Source organism: Esox lucius, chromosome 17 (assembly GCF_011004845.1).
Source record: "Esox lucius isolate fEsoLuc1 chromosome 17, fEsoLuc1.pri, whole genome shotgun sequence".
Classification (NCBI taxonomy): domain Eukaryota; kingdom Metazoa; phylum Chordata; class Actinopteri; order Esociformes; family Esocidae; genus Esox; species Esox lucius.
In genome coordinates, this window is record NC_047585.1 from 46,921,612 (window position 1) to 46,947,663 (window position 26,052).

Genomic DNA, 26,052 nt, shown 5'->3' on the forward strand with positions numbered 1-26,052 from the left:
GTTCACAGCAGCAGCTTCCGAATGTGAATGACACACCTGGAATCAACTCCAGACCTTTTACCTGCTTAATGGATGAAGACATAAAGAAGGAATAGCCCACACCTAAACCCTTCCTCCAATTTGGATGTGAATACCCTAAAATTAAAGCTGAAAAACTGCTAAATATATTGAATATATTTTGGTAAACAGACAAAATAACAAAAACAATAACAACCGTGTCCAATTATTTCTGGACTTAACTGTAATCCTAACCTTAACCCCAAGACTTAAAAAGTTATCTATACAAGTTAGGGCTGGCAAAATGTCTTCTGTAGTCATGATTCACAGTAGAACACGCCATACTTGGAATTTCTTGGGATTTTAGGTGCAAGGCCATTTGGCCTTCAGTGTTATAAAAATGTTTAGGGCACAAAGGCCATTGAGTAAAATAGGAGGATTTGGAGCTGACAAATAAACAACTTGAATTAGTGGGGGGGAAAACACACATGACATAAAAACATACATTATTATCTTTTTTAATATCATACTTTGAATAATAACGTATTATAACTGATATGGTTTTTCCACATAAAAAGCTCAATTATCATGTTTTAATCATTGAAATTACAGTTGTATAGATTCTAGAATTTGTTTCACATAAGTTTCAGTTGAGAGGTATTCACTGTTAAGTAATGTTAAGGTTAACTAGCAAAAAGGCTAACATTACCACAGTTACACAAAAGTAAACCACAAAGTATTCTTAAACATCACAATCACCTGGACAAATTAGTACTACCTAAATAAACAAATGTAGTGACTTATTTATGTGCGGAGCAAGTAATTTTTGTTTTTTTAATTTTTCACCACAAACACTGCCATGTCTAGTGATGTCAAACCTTACATTACTTCTCGGAGCTCTCAAAAAGCATTCAGGTGTTTTCTCCCACTTGGAGGTCAGAACATTCCCACTTCCCAGATGCTCATGAACGCACCTTTCAAAACATAGAGGTTGATTCAGTTAAGCACTAAATAAATCAGCTACCTATCGATCGATAACTAGCTAGCTTGTTAACCTGCATGTAGTCCGTTCTTGTGGTGTTTCTCAGGTGCAAACTACAAACAATCTTACAAACAAACAACCCGACTGCTGACCTTGATATTTTTACAGTAGCAGGAGCAAAAAGGCCATGGTGGCCGTAGAGCATTCAATGATTTTTGGGGCTTCACGGCCAGAGTGAAGCCGTCGTGAAATTCCTACACTGGTACACGCACAATGACACACACACACACAGACATACAAGGACATACAAACACTGACACTCACACTGACACCGAGACACTGACACATTCTGACACACACACACAATAACACACACAGATACAAACACCCAAGAAGGGGGAGGGTCCTTGCCATCCTTCCCATAGCTGAGACACATCTTCAAAGAGCAGCCATGATGTTACTCCACCCCCATCCACACACACATACACAGGAAAACACACACCAATGGAACAACTTCCTTCTCCTCAGATCTTATGGTTTGTTTATAGGTTTTCTTGCTCCCTAAAACCAGGACATCAATATTAAAACATGTACTGGGGGAAGGGTTTATTTGTGTATGTAGTGCAGCTGCTCAGCCACTGAAGAGCCTCTGAAATAATGGTTGTCTTCTCTGTTCTTCTCTCCTGTCTCCTCTTCTATTGGTCCATCCCAGAGCAGCGCACGTATCAACATCTCGGAGGGGTCCTGTCCGGAGAGGATCATCACAATTACCGGTCCCACAGAATGTGTCTTCAGAGCCTTCACCATGATCACACTCAAACTGGAGGAGGTTAGTCTGTCATTAGACAGGGTTCAACATTAACCATGCCCCGCTGGCCTGAGGCCAGTAAGACCTAACGTCGGGCCAGTACACGTCGGGCCAGTACACGGCCAGTACACGGCCAGTACACGTCGGGCCAGTACACGGCCAGTACACGGCCAGTACACAGCCAGTACACGTCGGGCCAGTACACGGCCAGTACACGTCGGGCCAGTACATGTCGGGCCAGTACACAGCCAGTACATGTCGGGCCAGTACACGGCCAGTACACGTCGGGCCAGTACACGTCGGGCCAGTACACGGCCAGTACACGTCGGGCCAGTACACGGCCAGTACACGTCGGGCCAGTACATGTCGGGCCAGTACACGGCCAGTACACGTCGGGCCAGTACACGGCCAGTACACGTCCGGCCAGTACACGTCGGGCCAGTACATGTCGGGCCAGTACACGGCCAGTACACGGCCAGTACACGTCCGGCCAGTACACGTCGGGCCAGTACACGTCGGGCCAGTACACGGCCAGTACATGTCGGGCCAGTACACGGCCAGTACACGGCCAGTACACGTCCGGCCAGTACACGTCGGGCCAGTACACGTCGGGCCAGTACACGTCCGGCCAGTACACGTCGGGCCAGTACACGTCGGGCCAGTACACCTCGGGCCAGTACACAAAGACAGTCACTTCCCCTTATGGTCCAGTGCTCAATTGCCCCATTTAAATTCATAGTATCGTATTAAAACTTTTTCTTGTCATCTTTATCACTCTTCCTGCTTCAATATTCACTTGTTCTCACATGAAAATGTATCTGGACCTCTCTTCTGCCCCCCCTCGGTGTGCAACAGTACCTCTGTCACTTTTTTGATCAATAATATTTGGTAGATCTGTTTTGACCAGTCGTAGTTCATAGTGCATTCTAGAGCGAGACCCAAGCATGGCATTGTACGAGGCAAAGCGAATGCGATAATTTTTGTCTTTGTAGAAAGAACAGTTACCATGGGTCAAAAACAATAACGGCAAGAGGCACGTCCTGCCATACCTGTCGTGCGTTCCTGACGGAAGCCGATAAGGGTTGTTTTCAAAATGTGAACAAACAACTACCGAAAACGTGCTCTTAAGTCCCTGCAGCATGTTGCGTGTGTGATGGCCAAACGGGCTTCTGACAACCCTGTAGCTGCACCAATGAACGTCTGCCTGCTCTGAATGAATGAGGTGACGCGTAGCCACATTGAAAAACGAATTACAACCGCCTGTCATGTTGTGAAGAGGGAGAAACCATTCATGGACTACATCCATGACATCGTCTGTTGAATACAGTTTTCCTGCCAATGGTTTAGAATTTGCGTTCAGCTACCAGTGATTTTGACTAAAGAATTTGAATGTTAATAGAACATTGCAAACAGTCCTTGTTTAATACAAAACAGTCATTACGTTCTTACTCAGTAACCTAACAACACTTAACGCTAGTTATTTATAATAGAACAGAACTCACCATAGCTATGTAGGTGACTCTGTGTTCAATAATTTTCATTCCGATGTCCAAATCTTGAAATCAGGAGTTCATCAAATTATAGTAAAACAATGTCATAGTCCACATGTTGTATTGTCCAATTCAGAGCACATAGCTTATACCTTACACACTTTGAACAAGAATTTTTCCTGTTCCTGAACAAAAGAGCCAAGTCACTAAATGATCCTGCTTGTTTTCACGGTACTACTGCGTGGGATTCCCGGCTTTCAAAATGGCAATTGTCTTGCCTTATGTGCAATTCACATTCGCTACAGCGCCATCTACGGACAGAGCGGTGTTTAAACACAGTAAAGAACTGTCCCCCATGAAGCATTAATTCGAGGCTATAGTTGAGCCGGTACCATGCAGTGGAAAATGGCCATCAGTTCGGGAAAATATTATGTTAAGCAATGGCGAGAGACGGCTGTTTCTGTGTGTTTACTGTACATATCTACACAAAGATCTTTTACACAAGCAATAGTGCAAAAGTCTATTTTATTTATAAACTACCAATGTTGACCAAAATTCTGTACACTAAGATTTAACAATATTTCAATAAAGTTAGGCGGGCCGCCATCGATTTCTCACTGGGGTCATGTTAAATACACATGCTTAAGTGCGTTCTAGCAGTAACATACAAGAAGCCTTTGACTTAACTATTTATGTAAACAGCAATTGCTTGTATCAGCTCATGTCTCACATTACATGCAAAACTGTGGTATAAATCAATATTCTGATTATTTGATATTTACATACAATACTTCTGTATAAAACAACATGCGGACTAACCCTAGTGCACGCCTCACAACATGCGGACTAACCCTAGTGCACGCCTCACAACATGCGGACTAACCCTAGTGCACGCCTCACAACATGCGGACTAACCCTAGTGCATGCCTTACAACATGTGGACAAATCTTAACCCTGCTGCACATCTCACAACATGCAGACTAACCCTAGTGCACGCCTCACAACATGCAGACTAACCCTAGTACATGCCTTACAACATGTGGACAAATCTTAACCCTGCTGCACGTCTCACATGCAGACTAACCCTAATCCAGTTCAAAGCAGCTATATTATTTTTATTTGGGTGAATTAACAAAGCTGTAAACACTCCAATCCTATAAATGGCTCAATGGTCTTTTTTGGTGGAGTAAACGCAGCGTTCTAGAATGCTATATCAGTTTTAGAAAGCGATTTTACAAACCATTCGAGCTGCGCACTTGTCAATCAAAGGTATGGGATAATTTTTGGATTCAACGACATTGCAGGGAAGAAAGTGCTAGACATGTCTCACGCTGCGTGTAAATTGGGTCGCACAAAAGTAGGCCTACTTGGGTAATACCACCTCAACCGACATGCGACAGCAGTGAAACCAAAACAACGAACCCTGGATATTCTTTTTACCAGACTACACCGCAATTCCGAACGGACAAAGCGAATCACACAATCTGTGACGTACTATATGTAAAGACCTGTGCCCATACAGTGTTGCAGGAAAAAATATGAATCAGTATTTATTCGTTGTTTCTGCCAAAGGTAGCAACTTCCATGTAAATGTAACTTTTTATGTTAATATGTATATATATTTTTTTAACGGTGGCTACAGTGGTAACCCGTTAACCCTAGGCACAATGCACAAGCATACGCACTGTATTGCTAAAAAATAAATCTTGGGAAGTTCTCTGTACATTTTATTGACCGACTCATGGTTTAATTGTATTATTCAAAGATTTTGGTCTTTGAATGTATGATTGAACTGTTTGCAAATGGTTATAATGAATACATAATAAAAAATCGCATTGCATAGAGTCATTAGTATCATGGAAATTGCAATACATATGGCATTGGCACTTAAGTATTGAGATAATATCGCAATTCCGTGCCAGCTAGGACGCATACCCTTATAATGTAGCCAGTAGCTGGAAACATGGAAGGAAGTAGTTCTTTCCTCTGACTTGTTCAGTGACTGGGAATGTTGAATTGGCTCGGGAAGATTATACTGTTCTCAGCTATTAGGATAGGATTGCATATTTTTAAATTAAATCTTCAGAGATGACGTTTAAATCTCCCTGATCCAAATGAGGAGAGACAGGCCAAACCACACCTTTCCCACCTACCAGAAAATCAGAGAGGAGAGGAGAGGAAAAGCAAACTAATTTAATGGAGAGAGTGAGAGATGGGGATTGAGAGAAAGGAGGAAGAAAGAGAGGGAGAGTGATGGAGAAAGTGAGGCAGAGAGAGAGAGGAGAGAGAGGAAGTGAGAGAGGGAAATGGGGCAGAAAATAAAGAGAAGAAAAAGAAAAAAGAAGCAATGGCCTTGTTCGCCCACATATAGACTTATTATTTCCAGTTATTTTTGTTGTTCAAAGACCTGTTATGTTTCATTCCTGAGAGATTTAGAGGTTAGTGTTCAACGATTATTAAAATGATCTTCCAAATGCAGAGCCCTTCATCGTGTGTACTCACATTATTTTAGGTGAGAATCCACAGCATTCTGCCAAGGAGAGTATGGGCTTAAGAAACCAGTGTAATGATTCTGTTCACGTAACATGCAGGCCGATGTGATGTGCTGGCTATTTACATTTCAAACGCTACCAGAGTCCTGGTGCAGCTAATTGATTGGTGCAATGTCTGGGCCATGATTTAACTGGATATTTATGACCCATTTTAATTAAAGCTAGAGTTTTTAAGTGTGTGTGTGTGTGTGTGTGTGTTTGTGTGCGTGTGCTTGTGTGTGTGTGTGTTTGTGTGCGTGTGCTTGTGTGTGTGTGTGTGTGTGTGCGTGTCTGTTTGTGCGTTTATTGTTATTTTTAACTAATGGAAATAAAGGGCAGATCCTTCATAAATCCTCAGCTGAACTCAGAATATTTCAGATAGTTAATTTGAACCAGAGCCTTACAGGGGGGAAATAATCCTGGAGCAACTGGACATTTTAATTATTGTCAATTATAATTAATGGTTGGTTCATTTCTTGTCAGTGCAATTAAAGTCTGATACTTAAAAATGGAATCAGGATCTTGAGCAGACATTTTAAATTTAAGGTTGCAATTCTTCTCGTGCCGGAAAACTCCTGCAGCAACTAGACGGAGAGGCAAATTCTGTATATGCATTATAATGTGTCATTTAATGCTAAGCATTATAATGTGTCATGTAGGGCTATGCATTAGAATGTGTCATGTAGGGCTATGCATTAGAATGTGTCATGTAGGGCTATGCATTAGAATGTGTCATGTAGGGCTATGCATTAGAATGTGTTATGTAGGGCTATGCATTAGAATGTGTCATGTAGGGTTATGCATTAGAATGTGTCATGTAGGGGTTATGCATTAGAATGTGTCATGTAGGGCTATGCATTAGAATGTGTCATGTAGGGCTATGCATTACAATATGTCATGTAGGGGTTATGCATTAGAATGTGTCATGTAGGGCTATGCATTACAATCTGTCATGTAGGGGTTATGCATTAGAATGTGTCATGTAGGGCTATGCATTAGAATGTGTCATGTAGAGCTATGCATTAGAATGTGTCGTGTAGGGCTATGCATTAAAATGTGTTGTGTAGGGCTATGTATTAAAATGTGTCATGTAGGGCTATGCATTAGAATATGTCGTGTAGGGATATGTATTAGAATGTGTCGTGTGGGGCAATGCATTAGAATGTGTGATGTAGGGCTATGCATTAGAATGGGTCATGTAGGACTATGCATTAGAATATATCGTGTGGGGCAATGCATTCAAATGTGTCGTTTAGGGCTATGCATTAGAATGTGTTATATAGGGCTATGCTTTAGAAAGTGTCATGTAGGGCTATGCATTACAATGTGTCATGTAGGGCTATGCATTCGAATATGTCGTCTAGGGCTATACATTAGAATGTGTTATGTAGGGCTATGCATTAGAATGTGTCGTGTAGGGCTATGCATTAGAATATGTCGTGTAAGGCAATGCATTAAAATGTGTCGTTTAGGGCTATGCATTAGAATGTGTCATGTAGGGCTATGCATTAGAATGTGTCATGTAGGGCTATGCATTAGAATGTGTCGTGTAGGGCTATGCATTAGAATGTGTCGTGTAGGGCTATGCATTAGAATCTGTCGTGTAGAGCTATACATTAAATGTGTCGTGTAGGGCTATGCATTAGAATGTGTCATGTAGGGCTAGTGTAGATAAATCATAAGGGATTTAGATTGCTCACGGTTCATGCTGTATGTTGCAGAAAACATTGGAGACCTAGTCCAAAAGTCACCTTTTACATTACTATTCACTTGATATCTTGACTAAGTTATTATAATATTGTTATAATAATAATATTGTTTAGTCAAGGCCATCAACCAATCAGTCATCTTTGTTTCCATGCAGGACCTGACGACCCTGGTAGCCAATGGCACTGTAACCAGCAAGCCCCCCGTCACCCTACGATTGGTCATTCCTGCCAGCCAATGTGGCTCCCTTATTGGGAAGGGTGGCTCCAAGATCAAGGAGATCAGAGAGGTTTGACTTCCTCTTTATCCTCTTCTCTCTCTTCCTCCTGTCCTCCATTACATCAGTCCAGTCATCCATTACATCAGTCCAGTTATCCATTACATCAGTCCAGTCATCCACTACATCAATCCAGTCATCCATTACATCAGTCCAGTCATCCATTACATCAATCCAGTCATCCATTACATCAGTCCAGTCATCCATTACATCAGTCCAGTCATGCATTACATTAGTCCAGTCATCCATTACATCAGTCCAGTCATCCATTACATCAGTCCAGTCATCCACTACATCAATCCAGTCATCCATTACATCAGTCCAGTCATCCATTACATCAGTCCAGTTATCCATTACATCAGTCCAGTCATCCACTACATCAATCCAGTCATCCATTACATCAGTCCAGTCATCCATTACATCAGTCCAGTCATCCATTACATCAATCCAGTCATCCATTACATCAGTCCAGTCATCCATTACATCAGTCCAGTCATGCATTACATTAGTCCAGTCATCCACTACATCAGTCCAGTCATCCATTACATCAGTCCAGTCATCCATTACATCAGTCCAGTCATCCATTACATCAGTCCAGTTATCCACTACATCAGTCCAGTCATACATTACATCAGTCCAGTCATACATTACATCTGTCCAGTCATCCATTACATCAGTCCAGTTATCCATTACATCAGTCCAATCATCCACTACATCAATCCAGTCATCCATTACATCAGTCCAGTCACACATTAAATCAGTCCAGTCATCCACTACATCAATCCAGTCATCCATTACATCAGTCCAGTCATCCATTACATCAGTCCAGTCATCCATTACATCAGTCCAGTCATGCATTACATTAGTCCAGTCATCCACTACATCAGTCCAGTCATCCACTACATCAATCCAGTCATCCATTACATCAGTCCAGTCATCCATTACATCAGTCCAGTCATACATTACATCAGTCCAGTCATGCATTACATTAGTCCAGTCATCCACTACATCAGTCCAGTCATCCACTACATCAATCCAGTCATCCATTACATCAGTCCAGTCATCCATTACATCAGTCCAGTCATACATTACATCAGTCCAGTCATCCACTACATCAGTCCAGTCATCCACTACATCAATCCAGTCATCCACTACATCAATCCAGTCATCCATTACATCAATCCAGTCATCCATTACATCAGTCCAGTCATACATTACATCAGTCCAGTCATCCACTACATCAGTCCAGTCATCCACTACATCAGTCCAGTCATCCACTACATCAATCCAGTCATCCATTACATCAATCCAGTCATCCACTATGTGGTTTTCACCTTCACTTTTAATCCCAGTTTCTGCAATCACAGGACATCTTGGCCTATAAAGACTAGCTCCATTGACTCAAACTGATAGATACTTTAAGGTGTGTCAAGAGCTTTCATAGCACCAAGCAGGCCACCAGAATCCATGTCCAAGACCATGACAGTACCTCTAGTTAACAAGTAAAGGTGCATATAAAACATTTTTAATATTTTTGTCCATAATTCAAATCAAAAAGTGACACCATATATTCTAGATTCATTACACATAAAGTGAAACATTTTCAGCGTTTTTTGTTTCAATCTTGATGATTACGGCTTACAGCTCATCCGGGATCTCATCCGGGATCTCATCCGGGATCTCAGAATTGGAATTATGGAAAACAATGAACTTTTCCACAATATTCTCATTAGATGCACCTGTATTGCCTGAGGAAAGTGTTGATGTCTGGGGGTCATTTCCTAGACTTCCTCAGGTGACTCGAGCACCTAACAAGCAACCTGCTGTGGACAGGTGAGCATGGATTCGCCTGTGTTGACCTCAGGGCTTCCACGATTGGTGCAGGAGACTGGCTGCCATCTTCAACTCACTTCAAGGCTTTGGGAGTTGTTGCAAATGACAGAGAGCCATAGATACATGGGAGTAGATACAATTAGGATAGAGGATGAAAGGGGTAATGAACCAATGTGAAAGCCTTACGAACTGCTACTTTGAACCAACAAAAATGCCTCTAATGTTTAAAAACCTTAAACCAGGTTCCTTAAACCTGACTCGTATATGTCCCATCAGACGACCGGGGCCCAAATACAGGTGGCCGGGGACCTCCTGCCTAACTCCACCGAGAGAGGAGTAACGATATCTGGGGCCCAAGACGCCATTATCCAGTGTGTCAAGCTCATCTGCACTGTCATTCTGGAGGTACAGTCAACATGTTAATCACCTTGTCTTGTTGCCTTAATACCTGACAAACCAAAAGAGAAAACGGCTATTCGTTAAGAATCAATGAGTAATATTAATTGAAAGGAAATATCTACAATTTTGACTTAGCAATCGTGGTAATATCAGGGTCTTGAGGACACTCATTTTTGGGGGAATAAATATATGTTCTATTACTGCCAACACGGCCAGGGACCACCAAGCTCTGCCAGGCTAAAAAATGAATGTTCATTTGTAGGCGACAACTCACTGGCTTCATCAAAGGTTCTAGAGTTTTAGTCATTACCATCCACCTTAAACAAGGAAGGACAGATCAGTGAATCATCACTGATGGAGGCAATTTTGTTGAAATGTTTTACTGAGAAAATACTTACACACGATAAACATGATATTTTAATTATTATATCTATTGTATGACATGTTACTTATCAATATTCTGAAATGCACAAAGTCAAATCACATCCTCTGAAATGGACCGCATGATCCCTCCACATTGAAATGTGTAGAGGAGAGATACAATCAGTAATGTCTTAAATGTATACCCGCTTATCAGCAAGTCTTATGAACTAGCTTACCACAGCCAGTCGATTAGCCTAAACACCAAAACAGAAGAGAGAAAAATATAAATCAAAGGATTTAGCAACTCATTGTTATTCCAGGCACCTTAATCTCTGCTGGAGAAAACGCAGATACTATCCAAGCCTTTGCTTTCATGTAATTGTGGAATCAAAGTGTTTGAAGGATGAATTTACTTCATCTCCATACTTGTTTATCCTTATCTAATCACCTCAAAAAGAGTCATTGTTCCATGTTGACAATAGTGATTGTGTATTTCAAATTCATTAAATGCTGCTATTACAGGCACTGTATATATGTATATATTTATATATATTATTTAAGTATGGTATATACAAGTCATACTTTTTCCTGTCTGGTACTCCTGCTGACTAGAGAAAGAATTCAAAGTATTTAAAGCATATCAGATAATATTTGAAACCTTGTCTGTGGTTCCCTACCTAAATCTAAAAATCATATTTTACTGCAACATTGCGGTCAAATGTGATGTGGTGTTTAAACAACGCCGTTTGTTTCTTCTCCAGTCTCCACCAAAGGGAGCCACCATTCCGTATCGACCCAGCCCCTCCCCTGGGACTGTCATGATCTCTGGAAACCAGGTGACAAACCCTTTACAAAACCCACACACAATACAGAACACCATAGGACAGACATCACACGCTACACCCATCAAATACTGTAACGCACACACAACACACCTGACACAAATCTCTCACGCTTGCAGCCTGTTGAATCCACCCTGCTGTCCCAGACATTGACTGATGTCTCCATGAAACAGTTAAAAGTTGAAATATTTTCTTCTTTCACAAACATTCCCTGTAAAATATTCTATGGTAAAAACTAACACTCCTAAACTTGTTATACGTCTTGTCATGTCAATTCATCTATCCATGCCTGTGTAGCCAAGCTAGTCACATTTGAGAATGAAGGCATCAATTCTGAGAAGTAGCTAGTTGCAGCCCCCCCCAACCCTTCAGTTAGGTTTCTGTGTGTACCATAACCCTTCAGTTAGGTTTCTGTGTGTACCATAACCCTTCAGTTAGGTTTCTGTGTGTAGCATAACCCTTCAGTTAGGTTTCTGTGTGTACCATAACCCTTCAGTTAGGTTTCTGTGTGTACCCCAACCCTTCAGTTAGGTTTCTGTGTGTACCATAACCCTTCAGTTAGGTTTCTGTGTGTACCATAACCCTTCAGTTAGGTTTCTGTGTGTACCATAACCCTTCAGTTAGGTTTCTGTGTGTACCCCAACCCTTCAGTTAGGTTTCTGTGTGTACCATAACCCTTCAGTTAGGTTTCTGTGTGTACCATAACCCTTCAGTTAGGTTTCTGTGTGTACCATAACCCTTCAGTTAGGTTTCTGTGTGTCAGCTCAGCAGTGTAAATGTTCTATAGCATCTATCCTAAACTGGTTCAGCCACAGTAGTTAGCAGATGTGTTTAACATTTTCACCATATCACAGCATTTTGAAGATGCCTCGATCCCAGCGTGTTTGGTTAAATATGGAGAATAAGCTGTAAACCTGTTAAAGAGATGTGAAATTGGTTGTGAAATTGTCCAGTATTGATATGTTTATGTGTAGATAGGGAATAGACAGCCTGTGGTTGTTGCTTGTGACTGTGATTTATTGTCTTTGTATCCATAATTACACTGCTCAAAATATTAAGGGAACATTTAAATCACACATCAGGTCTTGATGAACAAAATATATTAAAGATCAACATTTTTACTCTACAGTGCGTAATTTGTTTCAAACAAAATGATGTAACGATGGTCTGTGGAAAACAAAATCACAGACCGATTGAGGGCTGGATTCAAACTCAAATCAAAGTAAACAATTGAAATCACAGGCTGTTCCAACTTGTGTGAACTTCATCATGGCAATTTATAATGTGACTCAGTAGTGTGTGTGGCCCCCACGTGCCTGTATGCACTCCCGACAACATCTGGGCATGCTCCTGATGAGATGGCGGATGGTGTCTCCTCCCAGACTAGGATCAGGGCATCAGTGAGCTCCTGCACAGTCTGACGCGCTACTTGGGGGCATCGGATGCAATGATACATAACGTCCCAGAGGTTCTCCATTGGATTCAGGTCTGGGGAATGTGAGGGTCAGTCAATGGCATCAATGCCTTCATCTTAAAGAAACTGCCGGGCCTTGTCCTGCACCAGGAGGAACCCAGGGCCCACTGGGCACCAGCGTTTGGTCTGATGGGTCTGAGGATTTAATCCCGGTACCTAACAGCAGTCAGGGTTGGCTTGCACATGGAGGTCTGTACGTCCCTCCAAGGATCTGCTGCCCCGGACCATCATTGACACACCGCCAAACCAGTCATGCTGTATGATGTTGCAGGCAGCATAACCTTCACTACACCATCTCCAGACTCATTCACGTCTGTCATATGTGCTTAGTGTGAACCTGCTCTCATCTGTGAAGAGAACAGGGCGCCAATGGTATATCCTCCATGCTCTTGAGACTGTACTGGGAGACACAGCAAGCCTTCTTGCAACAGCACGTATGGATGTGCCATCCTGGAGGAGCTGGACTGCCTGTGCAACCTGAATGGGGTGCAGGTACCACCTCATTCTCTCAGTCAGGAAAGATAAGGAGAGAGCAATTGTCTGTGGCCACCACCTGCAAAACCATTTTGGGGGGTTTCTTGCTGTTGCCTCTCCAGTGCCCTGTTGTCACTTTCATTTGCACCAAAACAGGTGACATTGATTCACAATCACTTATGCTTCCTAACTGGACAGATTGATATCCCTGAAGTTTAATTGACTTGGTGTTACTGTGATTATTATGTGTTCCCTTAATTATGAGCAGTGTATATTAAAGGCTTTTTTTAAGACCCCCTAGAAAGTTGTCTTGTTTACATACAGGGATATTGGAGCTAAATTGAAAACATATTCATTGATAAGTGTAAGCCCATTTTACAGATCACAAAAAATAATGTATGGAATTAAACAGAAATTATATATTTCTTTATGCTGAAATAATGAATACACTGTCATTTTTACCATCACATCAAATGCACTCAATTGCAAAACAGGTGCAAATGATTAGAATATCATTAGAGGTTCAATTGGGAGAGTCCAGAGGGGTGTACTACGAAGCGAGGTAACTGGCTTATCGAGGGAACTTCAGAAGTAACTTACTGATGTTGGGTGTAACTTCTCGATTAACCCGTGCTACGAAAGGTGGAAACATTTTCCCAGAGGGACGCTGTCATGGCAATTTACGCTGCATCTCTAAACTGCTCCAAGCAGGTTATCTTCATGGTTAACTCGATGTTACCCAACATAAGCACGGCCCTTCCGCCCATAAAAATGACGGTACATTTGGAAGACCCAATCGACATTGGCACATGTTTGTGAGAGGTTCACTTCTCAGGGCGAGGGTATTTAGAGACCGTGTAACTCCTCTAGTTTACCCCGATTATGTTCTCTAATAAAGATACAGATTTTCATCTGAGGGAATGACCTCCCCAATATTACAGACAGGTCCACGTAAACCCCTGGAAAAGGGTGAGAATCCTGGGATCCATTGACCCTGACAATACAATAAAACCTATGCTGTTGCCTACAACCTAAGTGTTGTATGGAATAGATCTTAGATTAGATTCAACTTTATTGTCATTGAAAAACTACAAGTACAGTACAACGAAATGCAGTTAAATTCTAACCAGAAGTGCAAATAGAAGAGGGCAGAACATTTACGAGTATTTACAAGTAAATCTGAAATCATTAACAGTGAGTCATGTGTCAATTTCAGAGATGCAGCCCATGTGTAGGCTGTAATTCACTGGGTCATCTAGAAAAGAAAAAAAAATCCATACCACTGGCAACCTACAGGTTGTTCCACCAAATATAGGCCAGAAATCAACGAAAGATGCTCGTAGAAGCCCCCCAGGGTAACATCAAGGGATTTCAGGAGCTCTCTTGCCAAAATCAATCGAAATGCATGTCAACTGTCAGAAAGAGACTGCACCTCTTATAAGGAAGGTCAGGAAGAAAGAAGCTTCAACTCGCTATGAAATATATCAATAACATGAAATAACTCAAGTTTGCCAGACAACACCTGGATAAAGACCAACACTACTGGAACAATGTGTTCTGGACAGATGATTCAAAGATGGAGTTGTTTGGTTGCAATGCTAGACTTTATGTTAGGGAAGAACGAAAAACTGCTTTCGAACAGATGAACCACATACTGACCTTAAATCAAATACAAAAGTCAATACAATCAATCAATACAAAAGTATTATTATTATTCCCATTATTAGTATTATTTGGAATCAGGCTCAATTAGAATTGAAGGATGTCAGTTGAGATATTGAACTGAACTTATTATGATTATAATGTTTGAAAATATGATCTTGTTAAGAAGTACTTGTCTGTCTGTGTTTGAAGGTGTTTGAGGCTTCTGAGTATGGGTCACACCCCCTCTTCCAGATGACCCAGGGAGGGCTGGACCTGCAACAAGTAAGTCCGTTTTAATCTGGGTCAGAACCCCCGGTCCACCTTAGAGAGGTTCAGGGAAGACTCCAGGATTATTATTTTGTTGTTGCTCTGGTGTTCAGGGGTCTAGTTACATCGTTGTTCACAAGACAAATGAGAAATGAAGATATATGTTGAGGATATATTCTCGTTAGACGTGACCTACTCTCACAGACAGAGGGACAACTTTAGGTCCTTGTAATTTAAGGAACCCTGAATTACACCCTTATAATATTTATTATGTATACAGAACCTAGATCAGACGGTTTTTAAAATGATTGTCGGGCTCATAACGGGGACCTCTGTAATCAAACCACGGCGTGGAGGTTATTGTGTCAGAAAAGCTCGAGCCAGTTTCTGGTTCCAGTCCACCTCTGGTCAGCGGGACGTCCTCACCGGGTATTTTGTGAAGGAGTGAAGAGAGAAGAGTGGCTCTGCAGGTGTGTCTGTTTGGCTTGTAGTTTTGAAGGAACTGAACCCTACTGGAGGTGCACGCAGATACCATCAGTTTCTCACAGTCTGCAGTTCACACACCAGACTGGAGCATGTTTTACAAACACACACACACACACACAACCTAACAAAGACACAGGCACATACACAAACCCCAGACACAAACAAACACACAGACACAACCTCACCAAGATACGCACAAAGGCAAACACACACACACACATGCTAAACCAGGCCAAGTCTTTGTTGTTGTCCCAGAGTATTTCCTTCCCCTCTTACCACATTAGAAGGTGAGGGAGAGGGAGGGAGCAGAGGAGGAGGTGGAGATAGAGAGGTTAGGGATAGGGAGAAATAAAGACTGGGTATAGAGTGAAGGAGTAAGGCTTGGTATAGAAGTGTGAGGCTGGGTACAGAGTGATGGGTGGGTGTAGAAAGGTGAGGGTGGTTGTAGAAGGGTGTCACTGGGTATGGAAGTGTGAGTTTGGGTGTAGAAGGGTGAGGTTGGGTATAGAGTGAAGGGTGAGGCTGGGTATAGAAGGGTGAGGGTGGTTGTAGAAGGGTGAGGGTCGATGTAGAAGGGTGAGGGTGGGTGTAGAAGGGTGAGGCTGGGTACAGAAGGGTGAGGGTGGGTGTAGAAGGGTGAGGCTGGGTATAGAGTGGAATGTTCATCTAGCTGGGAGGGACCGTTGCTTTCCTCAGAGTGGAGATCAGTGCTGTTCATCTGGCCCACCTGAGGGGACCATAATCACCCAGGTAATACAGACTCCTGCATGGGAGAGATGGAGGAGTAACAGATTACACTAATACAGACTCCTGCATGGGAGAGATGGAGGAGTAACAGATTACACTAATACAGACTCCTGCATGGGAGAGATGGAGGAGTAACAGATTACACTAATACAGACTCCAACATGGGAGAGATGGAGGAGTAACAGATTACACTAATACATATGAGTGTAATATGATTATGAATGGTACATGCAATGAAATATTCTAATGCCCATTAAAAGCAACTGAAAGGACATCAGAGCAACTGGAAAGTTTGTGTGTGATCAGTATGATCATGGATCAGTGTTGCTTAGGGAGTTTTTCCTAGCCACTGATATTCAACACTACTGTTGTTCCTTGGGGTTTAAGGCCGGGTGTTTTGTAAAAGCAATTTGTGACATCTGCTGATGTAAAAAGAGCTTTATAAATGCATTTGATTGATTGATTGATTGCTGGTTGAGGAGACTTATGGCCTGAGGGAAGAAATGTCTACCAGAACACATAAACACTGATGTACTCTTTATACAGAACTTATATCCATCTACCAGACCACATAAACACTGATGTACTCTTTATACAGAACTTATATCCATCTACCAGAACACATAAACACTGATGTACTCTTTATACAGAACTTATATCCATCTACCAGAACATATCATTGTCAGTCCATACTACTGTGAATAAGTGTACATTCGTATTTAGGAGACTGCGTTGTAAATAATCATTTGTTGATAATTTTATTGCAGTGCAAAGTTTTATTCCTATTTTCCAACTCTTTTGATCTCTGGAATGTCTTACAATAACGCTTTTAAGACTTCTTTGAGCTGACCTGGTTTTGACTGAAACATGTTTGTTTCTTCCTGGCAGACATACGCTGTACAGAACCAGTATGGCATTCCACATTCAGAGGTAAGTCATTATCATGACAATTATGAACACACTGAGCGTAAAATGTTTTGGAAAAATTCTATTTTTATTTAGTGTATTTATTTGTCTGTTCACCCACCCTGACTCCCTCCCTCCCTGCCTCCCTGTCTGTCTGTCTAACAGTTGGCCAAGCTTCATCAGTTGTCCATGCAACAGCAGGCTGTGCAGCTGAGCCAACAGCAGGCCAACTCTGTCATGCCTGGTATGTACTGTCCCCTGGGGATGATGTGTATCCAGGGGATTACTTCCTCAGAATGTGGAGTATTCGGGGGATTACTTCCTCAGAATGTGGGGTATTCAGGGGATTACTTCCTGGGGGGGCTGGGTATTCATTGGATTACATCCTGCGGCTGCTGGGTATTCAGGGGATTACTTCCTGGGGTGCTGGGTATTCAGGGGATTACTTCCTGGGGTGCTGGGTATTCTGGGGATTACTTCCTGGGGGTGCTGGGTATTCAGGGGATTACTTCCTGGGGCTGCTGGGTATTCAGGGGATTACTTCCTGGTTGGTCTACAGGAGGTAAGAGGAAGGACAATAGAAAGGACATATAGAGAGCAGGAGGAGAGAAGGGAGAGATGAAGAGGGAGACAAAGTGAGGGAGGGAGAGAGGGAGAGCTGTAAAAGAGGGCAGCTGTCGTCTCTCTGACAGCACCGACAGCATTTGACATTTCTTTGTTGAACTGCCTACAAGGACTTTCCCAGTGTACTTTTATGTTTATTCTCTATGTTCTCCAGCTCTTCAGTGTGAAAACAGGCATGATTGCTTTTGTAGTGCTCTCTAGACTACAACATACTGGCCAACTTTGAACAGATGACCACAGAGTGATGGATTGTGAGGCTCACAGAACTATTTCATCATAAAGAAGATGTACCATCCATCCAAAAGACTGCGTACACATACTCAAATCATTCCATATTACTCTAGAAGGTTCATTTGAATCAGGGGATGGAGGGGCCTAAATGACTTCCCCTATCTGACCAGTCCCAACATTCCACATCATATAATGGGAGGAGATCACATTGATGGACAGACCTGGCCCAGGAATAGGGACAGACACACTGAAAGAGAGACAGAGGGACAGACACACTGAAAGAGAGACAGAGGACAGACCTGGCCCAGGAATAGGGACAGACACACTGAAAGAGAGACAGAGGGACAGACACACTGAAAGAGAGACAGAGGGACAGACACACTGAAAGAGAAACAGAGGGACAGACCTGGCCCAGGAATAGGGACAGACCTGGCCCAGGAATAGGGACAGACACACTGAAAGAGAGACAGAGGGACAGACCTGGCCCAGGAATAGGGACAGACACACTGAAAGAGAGACAGAGGGACAGACACACTGAAAGAGAAACAGAGGGACAGACACACTGAAAGAGAAACAGAGGGACAGACCTGGCCCAGGAATAGGGACAGACACACTGAAAGAGAGACAGAGGGACAGACACACTGAAAGAGAGACAGAGGGACAGACACACTGAAAGAGAGACAGAGGGACAGACACACTGAAAGAGAAACAGAGGGACAGACCTGGCCCAGGAATAGGGACAGACACACTGAAAGAGAGACAGAGGGACAGACACACTGAAAGAGAAACAGAGGGACAGACCTGGCCCAGGAATAGGGACAGACACACTGAAAGAGAGACAGAGGGACAGACACACTGAAAGAGAAACAGAGGGACAGACCTGGCCCAGGAATAGGGACAGACACACTGAAAGAGAGACAGAGGGACAGACACACTGAAAGAGAGACAGAGGGACAGACCTGGCCCAGGAATAGGGACAGACACACTGAAAGAGAGACAGAGGGACAGACACACTGAAAGAGAGACAGAGGGACAGACACACTGAAAGAGAGACAGAGGGACAGACCTGGCCCAGGATTAAGGACAGGAATAGGCAGTCAAAAAGACAGGCAGACAGAGAGAGAGACAGGTGGAGCAGGTCTGAAAATGGAGCTGTGGAGCTGTCCTCTCCCAGGGATATCACTGTCCCAAACGCTACCCTAAACCCCTCCAAACGGCTGTACTTCAGACCATGACCAATAGGGCTGGAAGAGCTGTGGTCATCAGCTGTGCACTATGTAGTCAATAGTGTGTCATTTAGGGAAGTACCCAGCATCTTTAACAGTCCATTAGAAATGTCAAAGGAAGTCAAAGAGGATCTTAAAGTAGAAAACTGTATTTCCTCCTTTCCCCCTCCTCTGCTTCTCTCCTTCTCTCCCTACCCCCTCCTTCTCTCCCTACCCCCTCCTTCTCTCCCTACCCCCTCCTTCCCTCCCTACCCCCTCCTTCTCTCCCTACCCCCTCCTTCTCTCCCTACCCCCTTCTTCTCTCCCTACCCCCTCCTTCCCTCCCTACCCCCTCCTTCTCTCCCTACCCCCTCCTTCCCTCCCTTCCCCCTCCTCTCCTTCCTTCCCTATGCACCTCCCTCATTTCCTCCTCTCCTTCTTTCCCTATGCACCTCCCTCATTTCCTCCTCTCCTTCTTTCCCTATGCACCTCCCTCATTTCCTCCTCTCCTTCCTTCCCTATGCACCTCCCTCATTTCCTCCCTACCCCCTCCTCTCCTTCCTTCCCTATGCACCTCCCTCATTTCCTCCTCTCCTTCCTTCTCTATGCACCTCCCTCATTTCCTCCCTACCCCCTCCTCTCCTTCCTTCCCTATGCACCTCCCTCATTTCCTCCCTACCCCCTCCTCTCCTTCCTTCCCTATGCACCTCCCTCATTTCCTCCCTACCCCCTCCTCTCCTTCCTTCCCTATGCACCTCCCTCATTTCCTCCCTACCCCCTCCTCTCCTTCCTTCGCTATCCTCCCTCTTCAGATGTTTCTCCCAGCTAGCTGACAGACATGCGTCATCATACTAAATGTATTCATCATTCATGAATGAATCAGTCATTAAACTCTGTAGAAGCACAACAAAGATCTTATATAAGTAGATGCTTGTTGTGTCGTCTGCTGGTGTAGTAAGCTGACTGAGGTCTTCACAGCTCAGTAAATATATACTTTGCTGTAGTAAGACTGCTTCAATTATGATTTGTGGTTTACTTTCATGCTTCAAATGCATGAGGGTGTTTATTTACAAGATTCTAAATGGCATAATAGTCACACAATAATGGCTTCTACAGTCGGTCATTCATTAAAGCAGGAATAGTAGAGAGAGACAAACAGAGGAGAGGAAATGAAATGGGAGGGATGCAGAGAGGAGGAGAGGAGGAGTAGTGGGGGCAGGGCTATGGGTGGATATTCCGGTATATTCTGGGTAAAGTGCTCATCAGTCATGACTGTGTAACAGTTAACTACAAATGCTGTAATTTGATCCCCTGGTTGTTACAGGAAACATTAACTTGCTGTGTATATAAGGTTTTAAAAAGGTTTATTAAGGGTGAAGAACCCACTTTGGAATTTCTAGCCTGATTCTCCTCATAACAACTCATAATCCCTGTTATTGTAGGATTGTTTTCCTGCTCCAATAAGGGGCTTAAATGTAGATCTGACATCTGTGAGAAGTCTGTTAAAAGGGTAGTGGCTCATACCTGAAGAGAAACAGACCTCCATAATGACAAACACTAACATCATGAGATAAGGCATTAGCCTAGCAGGGTAGCAGTCCTGAGGTGGGTGGGGGTATCGGTTCAGAACCAGTACTTCACACTCCCACACTGAACATGTCAGAGAGAGTTAACGCATTCAACACCTGATTGGCCACTACACATTAAGAAACTTAACTGACATGCTGAATGTTTATTTGTTGTTGGGGGACGGTAATGCATAATGTTTGAATGTGGGATTTGCTTAGTTGTCATTTACTGTGTGATTTGCTATCTTGTAACTGACTGTGTGATTTCCCTAGGGTTTAGTTACCTCTCTGTCTTTCCAGCAGGAATGGACTCAAATTCCCAGACCACATCACAGGAGCTGCTCATTCCTAATGACGTAAGGAAAGCCACCTCCTAACACACACACACACTTAAGATCCACCTCCTAACACAGACACACACTTAAGATCCACCTCCTAACACACACACACACTTAAGATCCACCTCCTAACACAGACACACACTTAAGATCCACCTCCTAACACAGACACACACTTAAGATCCACCTCCTAACACACACACACACTTAAGATCCACCTCCTAACACACACACACACTTAAGATCCACCTCCTAACACAGACACACACTTAAGATCCACCTCCTAACACAGACACACACTTAAGATCCACCTCCTAACACAGACACACACTTAAGATCCACCTCCTAACACACACACACACTTAAGATCCACCTCCTAACACAGACACACACTTAAGATCCACCTCCTAACACACACACACACTTAAGATCCACCTCCTAACACAGACACACACTTAAGATCCACCTCCTAACACAGACACACACTTAAGATCCACCTCCTAACACACACACACACTTAAGATCCACCTCCTAACACAGACACACACTTAAGATCCACCTCCTAACACACACACACACTTAAGATCCACCTCCTAACACACACACACACTTAAGATCCACCTCCTAACACACACACACACTTAAGATCCACCTCCTAACACACACACACACTTAAGATCCACCTCCTAACACAGACACACACTTAAGATCCACCTCCTAACACAGACACACACTTAAGATCCACCTCCTAACACAGACACACACTTAAGATCCACCTCCTAACACAGACACACACTTAAGATCCACCTCCTAACACAGACACACACTTAAGATCCACCTCCTAACACAGACACACGCTTAAGATCCACCTCCTAACACAGACACACACTTAAGATCCACCTCCTAACACAGACACACACTTAAGATCCACCTCCTAACACAGACACACACTTAAGATCCACCTCCTAACACACACACACACACACTTAAGATCCACCTCCTAACACAGACACACACTTAAGATCCACCTCCTAACACACACACACACTTAAGATCCACCTCCTAACACAGACACACACTTAAGATCCACCTCCTAACACAGACACACACTTAAGATCCACCTCCTAACACAGACACACACTTAAGATCCACCTCCTAACACAGACACACACTTAAGATCCACCTCCTAACACACACACACACTTAAGATCCACCTCCTAACACAGACACACACTTAAGATCCACCTCCTAACACAGACACACACACTTAAGATCCACCTCCTAACACAGACACACACTTAAGATCCACCTCCTAACACACACACACACTTAAGATCCACCTCCTAACACACACACACACACACTTAAGATCCACCTCCTAACACACACACACACACTTAAGATCCACCTCCTAACACACACACACACACTTAAGATCCACCTCCTAACACACACACACACACTTAAGATCCACCTCCTAACACACACACACTGGCAGTACTTTGTCTGACCTTAAACATTGTCATTTACTGTCAGTCATTTTCTGTACCTCTGACTCTTTCCAATGGTGTCAGATTGACTCAACACTGACAACTGGGCATACTACTTCATATTTAAATGTTGTAATTTTCTCTCACATCATCCCTGTCATTTAAAGCCATCCAGCGTGGATTGTCATTTTTAGAGACTCGGGTTGCTGAAAGGAGTTGCTTTTCAAGTGACTGTTAGACAATAAGATGAAAACATAACAACTTGTTTTGCTATAACCCAACAAGGTAGCACCAGATGCAATTTAGGATACATACAGTATCATTCAAAAGGTTGGAAACACCCACACTTATTAACTTGAATTAATAAGTACTGTATTTGCTTGGGTTAAAAGGAGATCACAATAAATTCATTGGGATCTAATATATATGTATAGGTAATTCTGTGATTATACCCATAAAATTATAATTTTCTTTCTGCACACTCTCAGTAGGTCCATACTGGCAAGAAAGTGATTCTGCATTTCTCCAACACTGTTTATATATTATATTTACATCTCCTGAAAAAATTAAGAGACCACTGAACCTTTTTCTATCCTTTCCAAAAAAGTTGAAAAGCAAAGCGTTCAATTTGTCTTAATTTTAACCCTTCTGTTCCTCGCTCAAAACCTTCCTTTTTGACTTTTGTGGAAAGGAAAGAAAAAGGTGCAGTGGTCTCTTTGTATTTTCCAGAGCTGTATATATATGTTTATTGTCTGTGGAATCTGAAAAACGTGAGGCTACCAATATTGTTGCTACTTCCCAACATTCCCAACTAAAATTATCTGAAATTTCAATGGGAAGACTAAGTCAGAGGGAGGGACTTTGGATTGGCCCCTTTGGATTGGCCCCTCCAATGAGCTTTGAGATAAATTGAGAAAACAAGGTCACGTTTCCAGACGGGCATTGCTTGGCATTCCCTCATCGTGTTTCTGAGGTCTTCCATTACATTAAAGATTCAACGTTTTAACATGCCTCCCAACCCAGATGGATTAAGTTGTTAATGGTGTTAGATAAGGTCACAAGTAGATTTCTCTCCATGCAATCTCTCACACACATACACCTTCTCTCCTTTGACCTCTCGTTTTGTTTCTTTCTCTCCTCTATCCTGAGCCCCATCTTTCCCTTTCCCACTCTGTCATTTTCTCCCACTCTCTGATACTCTCTCTATCTTACCTACTCTCTTTTTCCTCCTCTTTCTCTTGTTGACGAAGAAGAATAGGAACTTGAAGGAGAGACAAAAAAGAGATTAAGAGAGGAGAGCGAATGAGAGAAAGGAAAGAGAGGAAGGTAAAACAAGAGAGTGTGAGATAGAGGATAGAGGGAGAGATAAAGACAGAGGGAGGGAGAGAGAGGATGGGAAAAGGTGGAGAGAGAGATGAGGGTGTAAGAGAAAAGGAGTATCTAGAGGAGCAGAAGCCTAGCAGGAGAACCACACAAGCATTAAGCCAGACAGGCACAGACTTACTGGAGAGGCTTTATCTGGGTGGTGGAGTGTGTGAGTGTGTGAGTGTGTGTGAGTATATGTGAGTGTGTGAGTGTGTGTGTGTGTGTGTGTTAAGGGGGTGAGCTGTGACTTCATTCTACAGTATATGCATTTATCACATTACAGCTGGAGAAACTACTGTTTCTACTATTTCTACTGTTTATTGTTTATTTATAGTGTAATTTGGGATTAAATGAGTGCTGTACTATGTACTATGCTGTACTATGCAGTATGCTGTACTATGTACTATGATGTACTATGCAGTATGCTGTACTATGTACTATGCTGTACTATGTACTATGCTGTACTATGTACTATGCTGTACTATGCAGAACAAGGTCTATTATCAACCTTAGGAAACTATTGATGAAGGTATTTCAGGCTGATTCCTTGACTATGATGATTTTGTGAATTATGACTGTGATTTCTTAGTTTTTCTTCTTGTTAGACCTCCTATATTTGTTATTGTGACTTGCTTCTGCCTATCTTGGTCAAGACACTCTTCGAAATGAGCCATAACTGGTTAAATACGTGTTTGCTAAAAATGTGGCTTCACAATATTGTAACGCTTGTGAAATGTTTGTCTTTCTGATATGTTGAATATGGGGGCTGGAGTGCATGAGCAGAACATAGCAACCAAACTAGTTCCTTGACCGTGTGACAGACTGGTAGGATGGTTTGGACCTGGTTCTGGGGGGGTGGGGGGGCTTGTTTATGATGCGGTGAGAAATATATTTAGAGACAAAAAGACTGAGGGACACAGTCCTTCAGACCTCAGACACAACAGACAGAGATTCAACACAGACCAGAACTCAGACAGGGAGTCAACACAGACCAGAACTCAGACACAACAGACAGGGAGTCAACACAGACCAAACCTCAGACACAACAGACACAGAGTCAACACAGACCAGAACTCAGACACAACAGACACGGAGTCAACACAGACCAGAACTCAGACACAACAGACACGGAGTCAACACAGACCAGAACTCAGACACAACAGACAGGGAGTCAACACAGACCAAACCTCAGACACAACAGACACGGAGTCAACACAGACCAGAACTCAGACACGACAGACAGGGAGTCAACACATAACCTCATTTTTGTCATGATAAATATTGAATATTTTTGATTTCACTGGCTGGTGCAATGCAAACCAATCAAATTACATTACAATCTGTAATTGGCCCCTCTGGACAGATGGAGTAAATTTCAGTACTGTGAGAAGTGCTGATGAAGAATCGTGATGAGGGCCAGTGAGGAGGCTCAGTGAGGAGGCTCAGTGATGAGGGCCAGTGAGGAGGCTCAGTGAGGAGGGCCAGTGAGGAGGCTCAGTGAGGAGGGCCAGTGAGGAGGCTCAGTGATGAGGGCCAGTGAGGAGGCTCAGTGAGGAGGCTCAGTGATGAGGGCCAGTGAGGAGGCTCAGTGATGAGTGCGAGTGAGGAGGCTCAGTGATGAGGGCCAGTGAGGAGGCTCAGTGATGAGTGCGAGTGAGGAGGCTCAGTGAGGAGGCTCAGTGATGAGGGCCAGTGAGGAGGGTCAGTGATGAGTGCGAGTGATGAGGTTCAGTGAGGAGGCTCAGTGATGAGGGCCAGTGAGGAGGTTCAGTGAGGAGGCTCAGTGATGAGGGCCAGTGATGAGGGCCAGTGAGGAGGTTCAGTGAGGAGGCTCAGTGATGAGGGCCAGCATGTTAGAAATTCTAGAGCCAGTTTCTGCTCTGAACACACCCCTAAAAGCACTCAAAGTATTTCAATGATGTCAAGAGGTTTTTGAACCCTGGTATGTGTCTTATCTGGAGCACTGACACAAGCTTCTTATCCATGAACGCCCCACCTGCCTTG

General features: G+C 43.2%; 1 protein-coding gene across 5 annotated transcripts in view; it reads left to right on the plus strand.

The window, feature by feature from the left end:
* pcbp4 (poly(rC) binding protein 4) overlaps window positions 1-26,052 on the plus strand; it is a 97,242-nt gene that overhangs the window by 65,190 nt on the left and 6,000 nt on the right. For 3 of the 5 annotated variants that reach the window (XM_013132525.3, XM_013132522.3, XM_034287395.1), the window contains exons 5-12: window positions 1,692-1,808; window positions 7,673-7,804; window positions 9,902-10,030; window positions 11,149-11,223; window positions 15,032-15,103; window positions 17,210-17,251; window positions 17,393-17,471; window positions 21,129-21,211. In XM_013132525.3, the coding sequence (XP_012987979.1) occupies window positions 1,692-1,808; window positions 7,673-7,804; window positions 9,902-10,030; window positions 11,149-11,223; window positions 15,032-15,103; window positions 17,210-17,251; window positions 17,393-17,471; window positions 21,129-21,211 (729 nt within the window). The remainder of the gene's footprint in view (window positions 1-1,691; window positions 1,809-7,672; window positions 7,805-9,901; window positions 10,031-11,148; window positions 11,224-15,031; window positions 15,104-17,209; window positions 17,252-17,392; window positions 17,472-21,128; window positions 21,212-26,052) is intronic. The other 2 variants (XM_013132523.3, XM_013132524.3) reach the window with 2 other exon arrangements.